Source organism: Rhipicephalus sanguineus, chromosome 6 (assembly GCF_013339695.2).
Source record: "Rhipicephalus sanguineus isolate Rsan-2018 chromosome 6, BIME_Rsan_1.4, whole genome shotgun sequence".
In the NCBI taxonomy this organism is placed as follows: Eukaryota; Metazoa; Arthropoda; class Arachnida; order Ixodida; family Ixodidae; genus Rhipicephalus; species Rhipicephalus sanguineus.
Window position 1 is genome coordinate 164,673,742 of NC_051181.1, and position 13,642 is coordinate 164,687,383.

Here is a 13,642-nt window from a genome sequence, read left to right on the forward strand (position 1 = left end):
CGCTTTGTTAAGTGGACATATACCAAAATTGGTATGGCATGACACGAATGCGTGATGAACATAAACGACAGGTCATGCATTGTATATACCAGAATATGCGTTTCATTGGCATGGTGTATACTAGATTGTGCATGCATGCGTGCATGGCAAACATGTGATATATGGTGGACTAGATGCCATGGCGTGAATGATTTCATTTGGCTCAAAGACAAACAAGGCGATGTACGCAGCTCTTTGCTGGCTGCTTCGCATTGCATCGATTCCCACAGTGCGTGGGATCTGCCGGATTTTTTCTCAAATAAAATCGTCTGAAGAATTTATTTCAGCAATAAAAAAAATGCACATTTTTGGAGTGCACAGCGCGAAAAAATTCGACCCTCAAAGGGTTAAGGAGGCCTTTGTCCTGAAGTGGACTTAAGATACTGCTGATGAGGCTGACCTGTACTTGGAAGTCCTCTCCATCAATGCAACACATGGCATATGAGCTTGAGCTATCTATGTCTGACGTGTCCAGGGAGACAGTGTCAGGTTGAGGAGATGATGGCTCAGTAGGCACAAGGCTTGTGTCGCTGTTGACAACAAGCTCTGCAGGAGGAACAGCAGGTGGCAAGTGCATCTGCACAAGGAGGCTTTCAGCAGCCTGAGGGGGCTCTGTCTGTTGAAGCATATACACAGGTTTTGTTAACAAAACATTGAATGAATGAAACGCCAATGCTAACGAAAATGTCTCCAGCGAATCGGGACCCAAACTTGGCATTATACTTAGAGGGCCACTTTCCTTCCCTAAAATGAGAATGGTAAGCTATCAAAATGATACCTCATTGCAATAGCTCAGATATAGAACAGTACATAGCCATCAAATCGATTCAAGAAATAAAAAAGTCAAGATTGACTTGAGCACTGGTAATTACAAAATTGTATGCACGTGTAAATGTCTGCACATACTATTTTGCGGAGAAAACGGGCGCTGCTTACACTTGGAAGCTGACATTTCTTGTTATGCCCCAACAATGTTGCCAACTGCCATAAGCTTGGTAGGTGCTTTGCTGAAATGCCCACACTTGGTGGCCATCTTGTTATGGCATCATGAAGTACTGCTTCTATATTTAGTTCCGTAAACACATAAGCCCAAAATGAGGCTGGCAGCTCAGAGGGCTCTTTCTAGTGAAGTCGGCATGCCATTAGAGCAGGAAAATGCTGAGAACAAAAGCACTGCACTCTGAGAAAAGTTCACACCCTTATAACCTATTCTGTCAACAAAAAATAATTGTCATCTATCTTCTATGTTTTCCTTTATTTGACGCTGCATGCCTGGTACTTTGATCGAGGTCATAAATGACATTTGTGCTATAAGTGAGGGCTACACAGCATTCTTGACAGAAAGGCCATTAGCAGAACTAAAAAGAAAAGTTAATGCAACCAAAGTGGACAACAATTAATGCTTTGTTACTATATAATACACTCCAAAGGGTGCATACTTTTTTAAGGGTACAATACGCTCAGTCTGCAATAATGTTTTTTATTAGAACAAACTATAAAATTGAAATAAAATTTTTTAAAAGTCATGTATAAGATGTCTTTTTACATGATAGACGCTATTTCAAATGTTTCATGTGTACTACTGCACTGAGCAAGCTTTGGTGTCGAGAGTACGCGTTTCTCAGTTGAATTAGTACTGATGAAGGCATTAGGTGACAAATGGCATTAAGGCGAATGCCACTTGACTTGCCTGTGTGGAACCATGCAAATGGCATTAGGAAGCTATAATGCCATTTTCAGTGCCCACATGGCATGGGTATTAAAATTAAAGCTTAACAAGAGCAATTACACAAAATAAAGGGTCTTGTACCACCTGAATTCCAGTTACTCTTCTGCAATAAAAAAAAATCAAGCACAAGACTCACGGGCAGAGTCTGTATGATGATCTGCCCTGAAGGTAAAGTGGCAATAGGAATGCTGCTTTGGCCTGGAGTGGTGAGCAAAATGGCTTGTGGAGGCGCTGATGGAAGCTGGAAATTCTGTGGTATTACTTCCAAGATGCCATCTGCCGTTGCTGTCAGGGTTAAGGGTGCAGCTGGCTGCAATGTTGTTCCAGCGAGACCTGAGGCAACAGCTGCAACAGAATACACTGAGGTGTAAGGAACATCCATGAGATGACACCTTGTTAAAAAAAAAACTTCGAAAAAGAAAAGAAAAAAAAAAGCTTGTGCTGCTATTCAAACAAAAAAGAAAATAGGAAAACTCAGCCATATGTTCACAGATCTTCCACGCCCATTTTTTATGGTATAACACACATGCCTTGGGGTGGTTTGCTTACTTCCACTAATGCTTGGCCAAAAAGCAGCACTTTAAAACTGCTGCCCAAACAGGCAAATCGCCGGGACAGGAACTGCACAGACACCAGGTGTTTTTTCTTTAGTTCACAAAATACAGGAAAACTATCACAACTCTACCTTCTTTTTTAACTTGGATTGGTTGAAGAGGCAGACATTAGTTGCAATATAAATTAAAATACATAATAGATTAATTAACAAAACTGCCCCAATTAAGTTGTTAATTATTTATGGCACACAATGGCACAACTACTTATTTATGGCACACATTGCCATTGGAAAAAGGAGGGGGTGGTGGCTGCACCCCTAAAAATGATTTTACGCCCTTTGTATGTACCGTTATGATTGGCTTGGGTGAATAGCTTCTCCATCACAACTGGACCAAACTGAAAAGGAGCCCAAGGTATCCTGGGCTTTTTGCTGTACTGCAGCATAATTCTGCAGAAGACAAGGCCAGCACACTAGTAGACGTAGTAAATACGAGAGTGTGAATCATTTGCGAAACAACAGCAGCAGCAGCAGCCGCCAGAAAATCGAAGGAAAAAGCAAGAAATCTTCGCTTCAAAGGTGAACATGCCCCGGTAGCGCTTATGAATCCCCTACATGAGACAAAACAAGTTTGTTTCAGGCAATCCCGCAATCTCATCGCATTTGTTGGTCTACAAAAGGAACACGAGGAAAACCTTACAAAAGGGCCCGTATTCATTCAGTGGGAGATCGACATAGAAAGAGGGTTTCTGGGTTCAAGTAACACACTGTGCCAAAAAGTAAATGAAAACTTGCCAATGGGAAGAGCAGTTATCCCTGGCGTTTGTGGTGGAGGTGGTGGAGCAGCCTTGAGGATCCTGAGAGGTGCGCCAGGTACCACCATCTTTGGATGCTGCTGCTGCTGCTGCGAGATCTCATCGAGTGTCGGTCGTGAGCTGGTTGCCCCTTCATCCCTCAGCTCCATCTTTGGGCAATAGTTTTCGTACAAGTAACTGCAGATCTCTGCAGGAGGAAAAATGGACTCAGAGGGCTACGATCATCAGGCACGCCACAGAGTTGAAAAGAGAGAGAACTGCACAAGCAAGAGACTGCTACTAGCTTCGTAAGTGTGGCATGCATGTGGTCTGGTCTTGGGCTTCATATGGTTTGAAGATAGTTGAGTTTTAAAACCTAACCAAACCAGCAAGACCCAGTGTCTATTATACTGGTAAGCAGCACATTTTCATTTATTCCTTCTTAAGGACCTGAAGGGGTTACATGGAGTGGACTGCAGGGGGGCAAACATCAGTTCTAGATAGGTAAACAATAAAGACAACATACCACATCAAATTAAAGCTAAAACAAAGGTGAGAAGCATAACAGGCGAGTATGTTTACTGTCTCAATTTGCACAAAAAAATAGTGCAATAAGCACAAAAATAACAAATTATAGTCAACACAGGTTACAACTGTATGGGTGCTATTCCTTTTTTGTGCACTGAACATAGAATGCTTTAGAAATGATTTGATTGTATGTGTTGCAGTTATTCAGTCTCAAGCATTCTTCTGGAGCCTCTTGGCATGTCTAGCCAGTAGATGAAAGCGGTACATCTAAGGCACCCTCGAGATCTATGGGAATTACCAGAGGAGGTCAACCCAGCGTGCCTCAGCCATGGCTGGACAAGAGGGGAGTGCCGCGTCTTGCCTCTAGTAATAGGTGCTGGGGGACTAGTTCGTACATTGTTCATAAAAAAGACTATATGCGCAAAGAAAACATCACACAAGGAAGAGAGACGAGACATGCACATGTTTTGTCTCTCTCCCTTGTGTGCTGCCCTATTTGCGCATAAAAAAGGATCTGCAACTTTCCTCTCGTATGGCCATGCCTTCTCGCCCCCTTTCTGAGAGCTCCTCCTTACTTTCCCTGGCATGCTCTTCCTCCTCACCTCCAGGCACCCTCCTCCTCAGGCACCCGCTTCCCTCACAGCCTCCAACATAATTGCACTGGTTTCGGAAACAGCAAGCTTGCACGTAAGATGGTAAAAGCACCCGTGTCTAGGTCAGCCCCCAACAGAGGGTATGAACCATTCCTTCATGGCTCCCATACATAGTCTTGCCAATTTCACAGACAAGTCATGAGCGCTCGCGTGTAAAACAGGTACAAGTCACTGACAGTGTGGCAAGGTCACGTGTAGATACAACGGCAGCCAATACTTCGTTTCTCCACAGTACGAACAAAAATTTTTAGAGGGACATACCTCGAAATGCTAGTTTGCCAGCATTTGGAACGGTCCTCTTCAAACTCCACCACTTTCCACGTAGCCACTGTGGAGACCGAACACTAGAAAAGGAGAAGGCAGTGCAGTAAATTGATACTGTCGAAGTTAAGGGGAGATCCTGCTTCAGAAAATCGTTTTTCTTCTTCTTTTGAAGCAAATTTTTATGAAACTTTCATAGTTTATGCTTTGTATGTGCTGATTTCAAACATGTCATTATTGTTCTAATACTATGTGTAGTTGTCAAAATATTATACAGTTTTTGTATTGTTGGGAGCAAGATTTATTTCTAAACTGTGAGAATTATAAAACAAATCAGCTTATCACAATAACATGGAATAAGGCATCTCTCATAATCACATCGTGGTTTTGGGATGTTAAAACCACAGATATTATTATATTACTAATAATGTGGAATAAATACTGTATGTAGAAAAACAAGAATGGATGTTTTAAACCCCTTTGAACAAAAGTTATGGTACGTTGAACATGTGTGAGTGAGTCAATGTCAACTGGGATTTTACTCCCGAAAGTTCAGCATAACATAAATTTCATTAAAATGGGCCTAGACACATAAGCTCTGCTTACGCAAGCAGAGACTAAAAAATAAAAAAATAAATAAGAACAGCAGTTGTGGTGCAAAATTAAAAGACGGCTAGTAATGCCCCTTTAAAAGGTCCCTCACTAGGTTTGGATTAGGGATGGGCAAATATTCGGGCGATTCGAATAGTCGAAAGAATACTTCAGCATTCGAAATGAACAAATAGACGTATATTTGGCCTCTTGCATATGGGAGCGCGGATTTGGTTAGGAAGAAATACCACATGACAGAAAAGATGCTGACCATTTTGAAGTATATTTGGCTGCATGTGACCCGCCTGAAAAGGTGGTTTCAGTGCAGTGTGCAGCTGCCATACCGTGAAACCACCTACCCAGGTGAAATGCGCACTGCCGCAAAGCCACACTTGAAGGTTAAAGGAGTCCTGACACAAAAATTTTCGCCCCGCGTTTTTTTGCTGCAATGTGTTGCTGGGGGCCTGTTAGTCATAACACGGCACATCGTTTGCTGCAGCGCGCAACAGATAATTAATTACAAGCTCCTCATTACCGACACAGCCTCAGTTTCGGTTTGACAGAGCTCCAAAAACGACAAGCCGCCGGGTGCAACTATCACCACCTAGCGAGTGAAACGCTCGGTCACGTGAGCACACAGAACAGTGACGCATTTCCGCGCGGTCTGTCGTCATCGGGCTCATCGTCGTCTGATGGCGATGATTTTCTTGCGGGGGGGGGGAAGAAATTTTCGACGTGGCGAATCACTTCAGGTTTGACCCGCTGGCGAGGAGCGATTCGTCGGGAAGCGCGTCAAAACAGAAATGGCGGCTACGACGTCATCATAACTTGTACCGGCTGAAACGCTTACGTAGGGGAAGTAGGGGGGTCACCTCGGGTCACCTCCGACGGTGTCAATGCACCAGGTGTGGCCTATAATGCTGGATCGCGCTCGCGAACTTCAAAATTCATATAAAATACCTTCCAAGCTTTATTTGCTGTCGATATTTTGCAGATGGTACACACACGTACACGGGAATCGATCCAACAGGCTATCTCGGCCGCGAAATTTTGTGTCAGTACCCCTTTAAATGCAAGTTTAAAAGCATGTTATTTGGGCTTATACGAGCCAAGTATAGCAAACTTTAAAACGTAACATATTTAAAGCTTATAACTTGAGCCCGATTACAACTCAAATCCTGCCACCGTTCAAATTTGCTTCCACTTCGAACCAAAAAAGTGACATTCGCACACACCTAGTTCTAATTCTTAAAAATATTGTGCAAGTTAGTTGGGTCACGTAAAAAATGCTAATTTTTCTTTAAAATACGTGATATATACTATTCGAACTATTCTATTTGAAATTATGAAATTATTCGAAAAAATTACTATTCGCTTCGAATTTTAAATTTACTACAGTCGCTGACCGTTTAATTGGACTCGGCGGAAACCATCGAAAAAATCTGAAATCGAGAGTCCAGAAAAAAGGAAAAATTCAATAGAAAGAAGGCACCTTTATTGGCCCAGTGGCCGAAAAAATTTGTCAATGTGCGTCTGCACTCACTGACGCGTCACCATTTCAGCCAGTGTTTGGCGGTGCGTCATCATCGGAGTCACTGTCCCCCTATACTGGTTCGAGGACCTGACGGACACTCACAATATCGTCCAACTTGGCAAGAACTCCTGAGCAACTTCAGATTGAGGTCGGCTGCCTTCCACCTGGCGAATAATCGACTGAGATGCCCACAAGTGTTGTACGTCTTGTCTCGCGAGTGTACTGACGCCCTTTGTTCACTACTCTTGTGTTGCGGTGACGCTGAAGCGACCCCAGGGCTCCCTAAAAAGGCTGCTGGGCCAGTAGACTATGTTGAGCACAGTACCGCTTGTGATGATGTGCGCCATAAGGAAGTCATGACAATGCTTTCCAAGATTAGTACACGCTGTGATTCGTCTGTCGCAGTGCAGTCCAACTTGCCAAAGGCGATCGACGACGTGAAAGCGAACCAGCAACTTGTGGCAAACAAATCATCCGAAATTGAAAAGCGGCTAGCGACAGTTGAAATGAGGGCTAATGCAGTTGCCCACATCGAGAGGGAATTGCAGGTCACGAATGAAGTGATCGGCAGCATCACTCAAAGAAATGACATGCTGGTGTCCCGTTTGAACGACCTCGAGGACAGAGCCCGAAGGTGTAACTTAGTGTTTTTTGGTATGCCCTATAAAAATGAGACCTGGCAAGCTACCAAAGAGGCAGTTACTAACTTAATCTCTAGTAACCTAGGCACGAAGTTTGACCCAAATACAGTAAGAAAAGCCCCATCATTTAGGTGGTCCATACATACGTAAGAAATGTTGCCCTGTGATAGTAAAATTTGCAAGCCTTAAAGCAAAAGAACTTGTGCTGGCAGGTCGATCTATGTTGAGAAGCCATAACGTCTCAGTATCAGAGGGCTACTGTCAGGCTACATGCAAGATGCTGCACAATTTTGCCAAATCGTTGCCTGGCAAACCTGCTTTTCAGCTTTGTTACGACAAGCTCGTTGTTAACCACAAAAATTATTCTTACGATGCTTCTGTGGGTGTTGTTCGCGAAACTACTGCTCATTTTCGCACTAATGGTAGCGAATTCCGCAATGAGAATAGGATGCACTCCACTTCTGATCACAACCGCGACTTTCACACCCGCTCATTGTCTGATATCGTACCTTTGTCAGATGCGCAGACATCTAGTGCCACCTCGTAACAATTGGCAAGGGGAAGTATAGTAGTGGGAAAGTGTCGTGTCATATTTCGGTGCTCTACATGAACATTCGTAGCATAATGGGAAAGCGTGATGCTTTTGACGCTATAATCGATTCCTGTGAAGCCAACATGATTGCTGTAACCGAGACTTGGTTGAATGCTCATCTTTGCGATAACGAAATTTTTACTATGTATTTCAAAGTCACTGAACATTTATTGCCGCGATAGGGACGGAAGACAAGGTGGCGGCACTTTGCTTGCCATTTCAAAGCGTTTTAAGTGTTTTCTTATAAACTTGACGTCTACATTGGAAGCAATATGGTGCGGGGTGGTTGTAGACAAGACTCTTGTCTTTGGTGTTTGTTACTGCCCCCCAGATATGGACATTAGCTTTGTTGAGGAGTTTCACAATAACATCAATGCAATTATAATGCGGTACCCATCAGCCTCAATAAGTATTTTAGGCGACTTCAACTATCCTATCATAGTGCGGAGGTCATCTTTACCACAAGTCGTACCATTTTCTTCCAAACGGGCAATGCTTTTTTGATACCTGCAACCTCTTTAATTTTACGCAGATGGTTAATAACCCAACTCGCATTACCAGTTCTTCATCGGACATTGTTGACTTGATTCTTACGACTATGCCCGAGAGTATTCATTCATTAAATACACTTCCTGGTCTCAGCGATCACTGTTTGCTTCATTTTTACATACATAACAGCATAACAGCATAACAACTGCTACTTAGAAACGCAAGGTGATCTAGAACAACAATGCTGCAAACTTTGAGGCAATCAACCGCGAGCTCTCTCTCTTTTATGATGCTTACCTGCAGGACTTTGATAATAGAACTGTGCACGAAAACTGGTATCTGTTTGTTAAAGGGACACTAAAGAGCAAAACGATTTTTCTTGCATTGGTAAAGTGGTCTTCCACGATACCAAAAACACCAAGCTTGCTGCGAGAAGACGCTTAATAAGCGAGAAAACGCGCAAAAAGAAAATACAGGTGGCGACGCCACCTTGGAATTCCCACACCACTTGCCGTGACGTCACATATTTTTGACGGTGCCTGCTTGGGCCTACGTAGTTCCTAATCGGTTAAATCGAAGTACATTGTCCTCTCAGGGGGCCAGAGACTTGACATAACGAGTTTGTGGAAATTTCGTTGAGCCAGTGGCACCAAAATATGTTAAATGCTCTTTGAAACCTTTTACGTCACGAATTACAAAGTTCGGCGTGAAATTTAAAAATGAAACTTTGAACTTGGTTTTCTCCTCTAATAATAAACCTATGGTGGTGAAATAAGCTACACAAGAGTGCTCCTAGAACACTTTATCAATCTAAACCAATTCATTGTTTCTCTTTAGTGTCCCTTTAACAAAGTCTACGAACTTACTTGAACCTTTGTTCCCTAAAAGTTCACACCTGTAAGCTCTTGCTCACCCTGGTATAATACATACTTAAAGCAACTTTCTAACAAAAAGAAACGGTTGTTTCGTGCTGTGAAACTCCAAGGTATGGAGGAACGCTGGCGTACCTACGAAAGTGACGAAAGTACTGCGCAAGCTTATTCATCATCAGTTTCAGATGCTGAAACTAACTTTCTATCTAATACTCTGCCACCAATGCTTGTAAATAACATGATAAAATTTTGGAAAACTGTAACAGATATTAATGATAGCGAAAAGAGAAATTCTACTTGTTGACTCAGACGGCCTTCCCATGTCTTCCGGGAAGTGTGCAACACATTTGAACGAAAATTTTGTATGCGACTTTTGTGCATCGTCTACTTCTATTACTGTCTTTTGTCAATGTGCAATTATCCATCAATGTCTGCTATTGTCACTGAACCTCATGGCACTGCAAGTTAATTGAATCACTCCGAGTGTCCTCTGCTTCTGGTGTTGACAATATAAACTCAAGATTTCTTCATTAAAGAAACTAAACAAACCTCATCTCTTTTCTTGTGCAAAATATTTCAACAGTCTTTGGATGAAGGTGTGGTGCCACGTGGTTCCACTACATAAGTCAGGAAATGAGCATTCTGTCACGAATTAGCGACCTACTTCACTCACTTGTATACCATGTAAACATTTGGAGCATATCATCCTCTCTAACTAGGTCACCTTTCTCGAATCAAACTCATTCTTTAACACGTTGCAGCATGGATTTAGAAAATCATTCTCATGCGAAACTCAGTTGCTCTGTTTTACCACTTCCTTACATGCCGTTCTAGATTGGGGTTCATGGGTCGATTGCATTTTTTAGATTTTTCGAAGGCTTTTGACAAGATTAATCATCACCTACTACTCTACAAGCTTAGGACCCTTAATAATGGTGGCATTCTTACTCTGATCGAGTTTTTCCTAACTAATCGCTCACAATTAAAGCTCACCTTCTTCTGTTACTTCTGGTGTGCCACAGGGCTCTGTGTTGGGCCCTTTACTTTTCCTTATTTATACTAATGATTTACCCGATGTTCTAACCTCTTCAATTCACCTTTTCGCAGACGACTGCGTTGTTTACCATGAAATTTCAAGTAACTTCGACACCAGTTCTTTGCAAACTGACATTATACTAATATTGCTAGCTGGTGCACAACTTGGCACATGGACCTCAACACTAACAAATGTAAAGTTTTACGCATTTCACGTACTACCAGACCTCCTGCTAACTACACCTCAAATAACGCTACTCTAGATTCTGTTACTTCGTATAAACACTTGGGGATTCACATATCATCTGACTTGAGCTGGAAACATCACATTAACTATGTTATTAACAATAGCAACCGTACGCTAGGATGCCTACCACGCAACTTTAGTCGCGCCCCTCAAGCCGTGCAACTAACAATGTATAAAACATTAGTCCGTCCAAAACTCGAATATTCACGCTCCATTTGAGACCCTTTTCAAATGAACTTAACTCACTCACTTGAAATGGTACAGAATAATGCAGCACGCTTCATATTGTCTAACTAACATCGCACTAGCAGTGTCCCATCAATGAAACACACCCTTTCCTTGCAGTCACTTGAATCCCATCGCAAAGCATCTCGTCTCATACTTTTCACAAGATTTTCAATCATCCAGTTTTGAAAGCTCAGTTCGTTACGACCCCATCTTATTGCTCAGCTCGTTTAGATCATCACCATAAGGTATATGTCATTAGCTCCCGCACTAACACTTTCTATGATTCCTTTGTCCCACACACGTCCAACGACTGCAACCACCTTCCCTCCGACATAGTTTCCATTTCAAGTCATGACTTGTTTTCTTGCACCGTAGACACTTACGTGATGACGCGTGAAGTTCATATTGTATATATATTTTTTCTACTTTATTTGTTCTGTATTTCTTAACGTACCTACATTTGCATTAAGTTGTGTTAGCCTAACATAGTATCTTCATATGTATTGTAATTGTTATTATTTTGGATATTATTTTGTTTGCTTTGTATATACAGTAGAACCCCGCTGATACGTTTTTGAAGGGACCGTAGGAAATAAACGTAAGAGACGGGAAACGTAAGAGCCGAAAAACAGGAAAAACGGCAAAATAATTAGTGGTACCGATTCTTACGAGCAGCAGGAAAATTGGCGCGCTCAGCCGCGCTCAGAAACGCGGAGCTTAGGACGGCCTCATCCACAGAAGTGTAATCAACGTATGTGATTTTTTTAACACCAACAGCTGTATGCATGAAAGAACTAAGCACACGCAATCACGACCGGCGCGGCGAGTCCGACCGCGAACCGCACGCACGACCGTGCGAGCTCCAATCAGCTCGAACTCCTCCCGCTCTCCGACAAATAACGATGATGATGAGTCTACGCCAACGCGATGGCAGAAGTGAATGCCAATCTCGAAGGCCTTGCTTTCGCAAGCAATTACGTCATACACGCCATATTTGTGCAATACAAGTCTCAAAGGCTATGCTTTTGTCAATAGTAAATGCCAATCTCGAAGGCCTTGCTTTCGCGAGCAGTTACGTCATAGACGCCATCTTTGCAATTTGAATCTTGAAGGCCATGCTTTTGTTTGCATCAATTGAAAGATTCTGTTGCTTGCGCCTCTCATGCGGCTAATATTACGGTCAAACGAGGCCAAGCTGCGTGAAAATGCACCATGGCGGCTCTCTTTGGTAGTCACTCGGTCGGCTCCAAGCGCACTTCGCGACGTATCATACGGGAACGGTCCGACAGTTACGACGTAACAGCGGGGTTCCCAATACATTGTATCCTATGGGATCTATGCCGGGACCGGCGGAAAACGACGTAACAGCCAGGAAAACGCAGCAGTGAGGAACGTAACAGCGGGGTTCTACTGTAATTTGTTATTTTATGTACCCCACTCCCCTCTGTAAAGCTTTGTGCGCCTGAGGGTAAAATAAATGAAATAAAATGAGAACCTTTCAGTGCTGGTGACCCAGTGGAAATATTCTAAGCATTGCTGACAGCTTGTCATGGCGTTCGATGTCACACCCGATCAGCCAGCCGGAGTCCGAAAAATCAGCCAGCCAAAGTCCACATTGCGAGGTGTCCAAATTTTCAGCCTAAGTTCACATTAGTTCAATAGGACGAGTGGCGGTGCCACGGAGGTGTCCGAATAAACAAACATGTCTGAGTTTTAGGAGCTGGCTCGGCAGGTTCTTAAGCTGGGGCAATGTCCCACGTCGTAAGCGTAACCTTAGTTCCATAGGCGACCGCTACAGGCACAGATCGCATGAAAGAGAAGTCTTCTTCCTCTTCTTCTTCAAGCGCCTTGATGATGATATTAACGCAGGCAAAACCACAAATAGCATAGCCAACTGTAGCACGCGAATACTCGTGCAAAAGAGAAATCTTCTTCTTCTTGCTCTTCGAGCGCCTTGATGATGACATTAACGCAGGCAAAACCACATATAGCATAGCCAACTGTAGCATGCGTACGCTCGCGCGAAAAAGAAGTCTTCTTCCTCTTGTTCTTCGACGAGCGCCTTGATGATGACATTAACGCAGGCAAAACTACATTTCCTCGATTTCCTTGACCACACGTTCGGCCACAGCTGCAAGGTCTGCTTCTGCTTGTGGTTCGAGAACAACCTGACCACAATCGCTACTATAAAAACGTGTGACGTCTTTATATGACAGTAGAGGAATTGTATGGAGCATTCAGTTTACCCGATTATCTCCAAGCCAGCTCCTTAATCATCATTCACTTCGTGGATATGGCATGATTTTTTCACCGTCTGAAAGAATGGTTGGCAACTGTATTCACCCATCTCTAGTCTGGCCATTTTGAGCTTACAAATTCAATGCTTACATTGCTCGCTCATCGTCATGTATGCCAAGAGTTACATTTCTACACACCACAGAAAGTGCAGAAAGAGCTCCAATTTCAAAGTGAATGGCATGTGCCCTTCTCCTCGCAGGTATCGTGCTCCAAGGCAACGACATACAACACTAAGTGCGTCTATGTAGACTAATGTGCTGAAACGCGCAGCAAAGAGAGCCTCGATGTCCTCCTCAACCGCTGCTCCGTGTGACGGGGGAGGAGGACACCAAGGCACAGTTAGTATAAATTCCAGATAAAGAATGAGGACACGCTACGCCCACATATTATGATGAACTGAGCGTTGGGCGAGTTGGTATTGCATTTAAGATTGCATCTTGCGCAAAAAACACGAACACAAAGGGAAGAACCACGAGACGAGTGCAGACTAACGACCAGTTGTTAGTCTGCGCTCGTCTCGTGGTTCTTCCCTTCGTGTTCGTGTTTTTCACGCAAAAT

The 13,642-nt window shown here is 43.2% G+C and overlaps 1 protein-coding gene across 3 annotated transcripts in view; it reads right to left on the reverse strand.

Annotated features, from left to right (window-relative positions):
- LOC119396984 (cyclin-D-binding Myb-like transcription factor 1) overlaps nucleotides 1-13,642 on the reverse strand; it is a 42,514-nt gene that overhangs the window by 7,210 nt on the left and 21,662 nt on the right. For all 3 annotated transcript variants that reach the window (XM_037664385.2, XM_037664387.2, XM_037664384.2), the window contains 4 exons: nucleotides 4,558-4,640; nucleotides 3,117-3,323; nucleotides 1,905-2,113; nucleotides 440-655 (listed from right to left, as the gene is read on the reverse strand). In XM_037664385.2, the coding sequence (XP_037520313.1) occupies nucleotides 440-655; nucleotides 1,905-2,113; nucleotides 3,117-3,323; nucleotides 4,558-4,640 (715 nt within the window). The remainder of the gene's footprint in view (nucleotides 1-439; nucleotides 656-1,904; nucleotides 2,114-3,116; nucleotides 3,324-4,557; nucleotides 4,641-13,642) is intronic.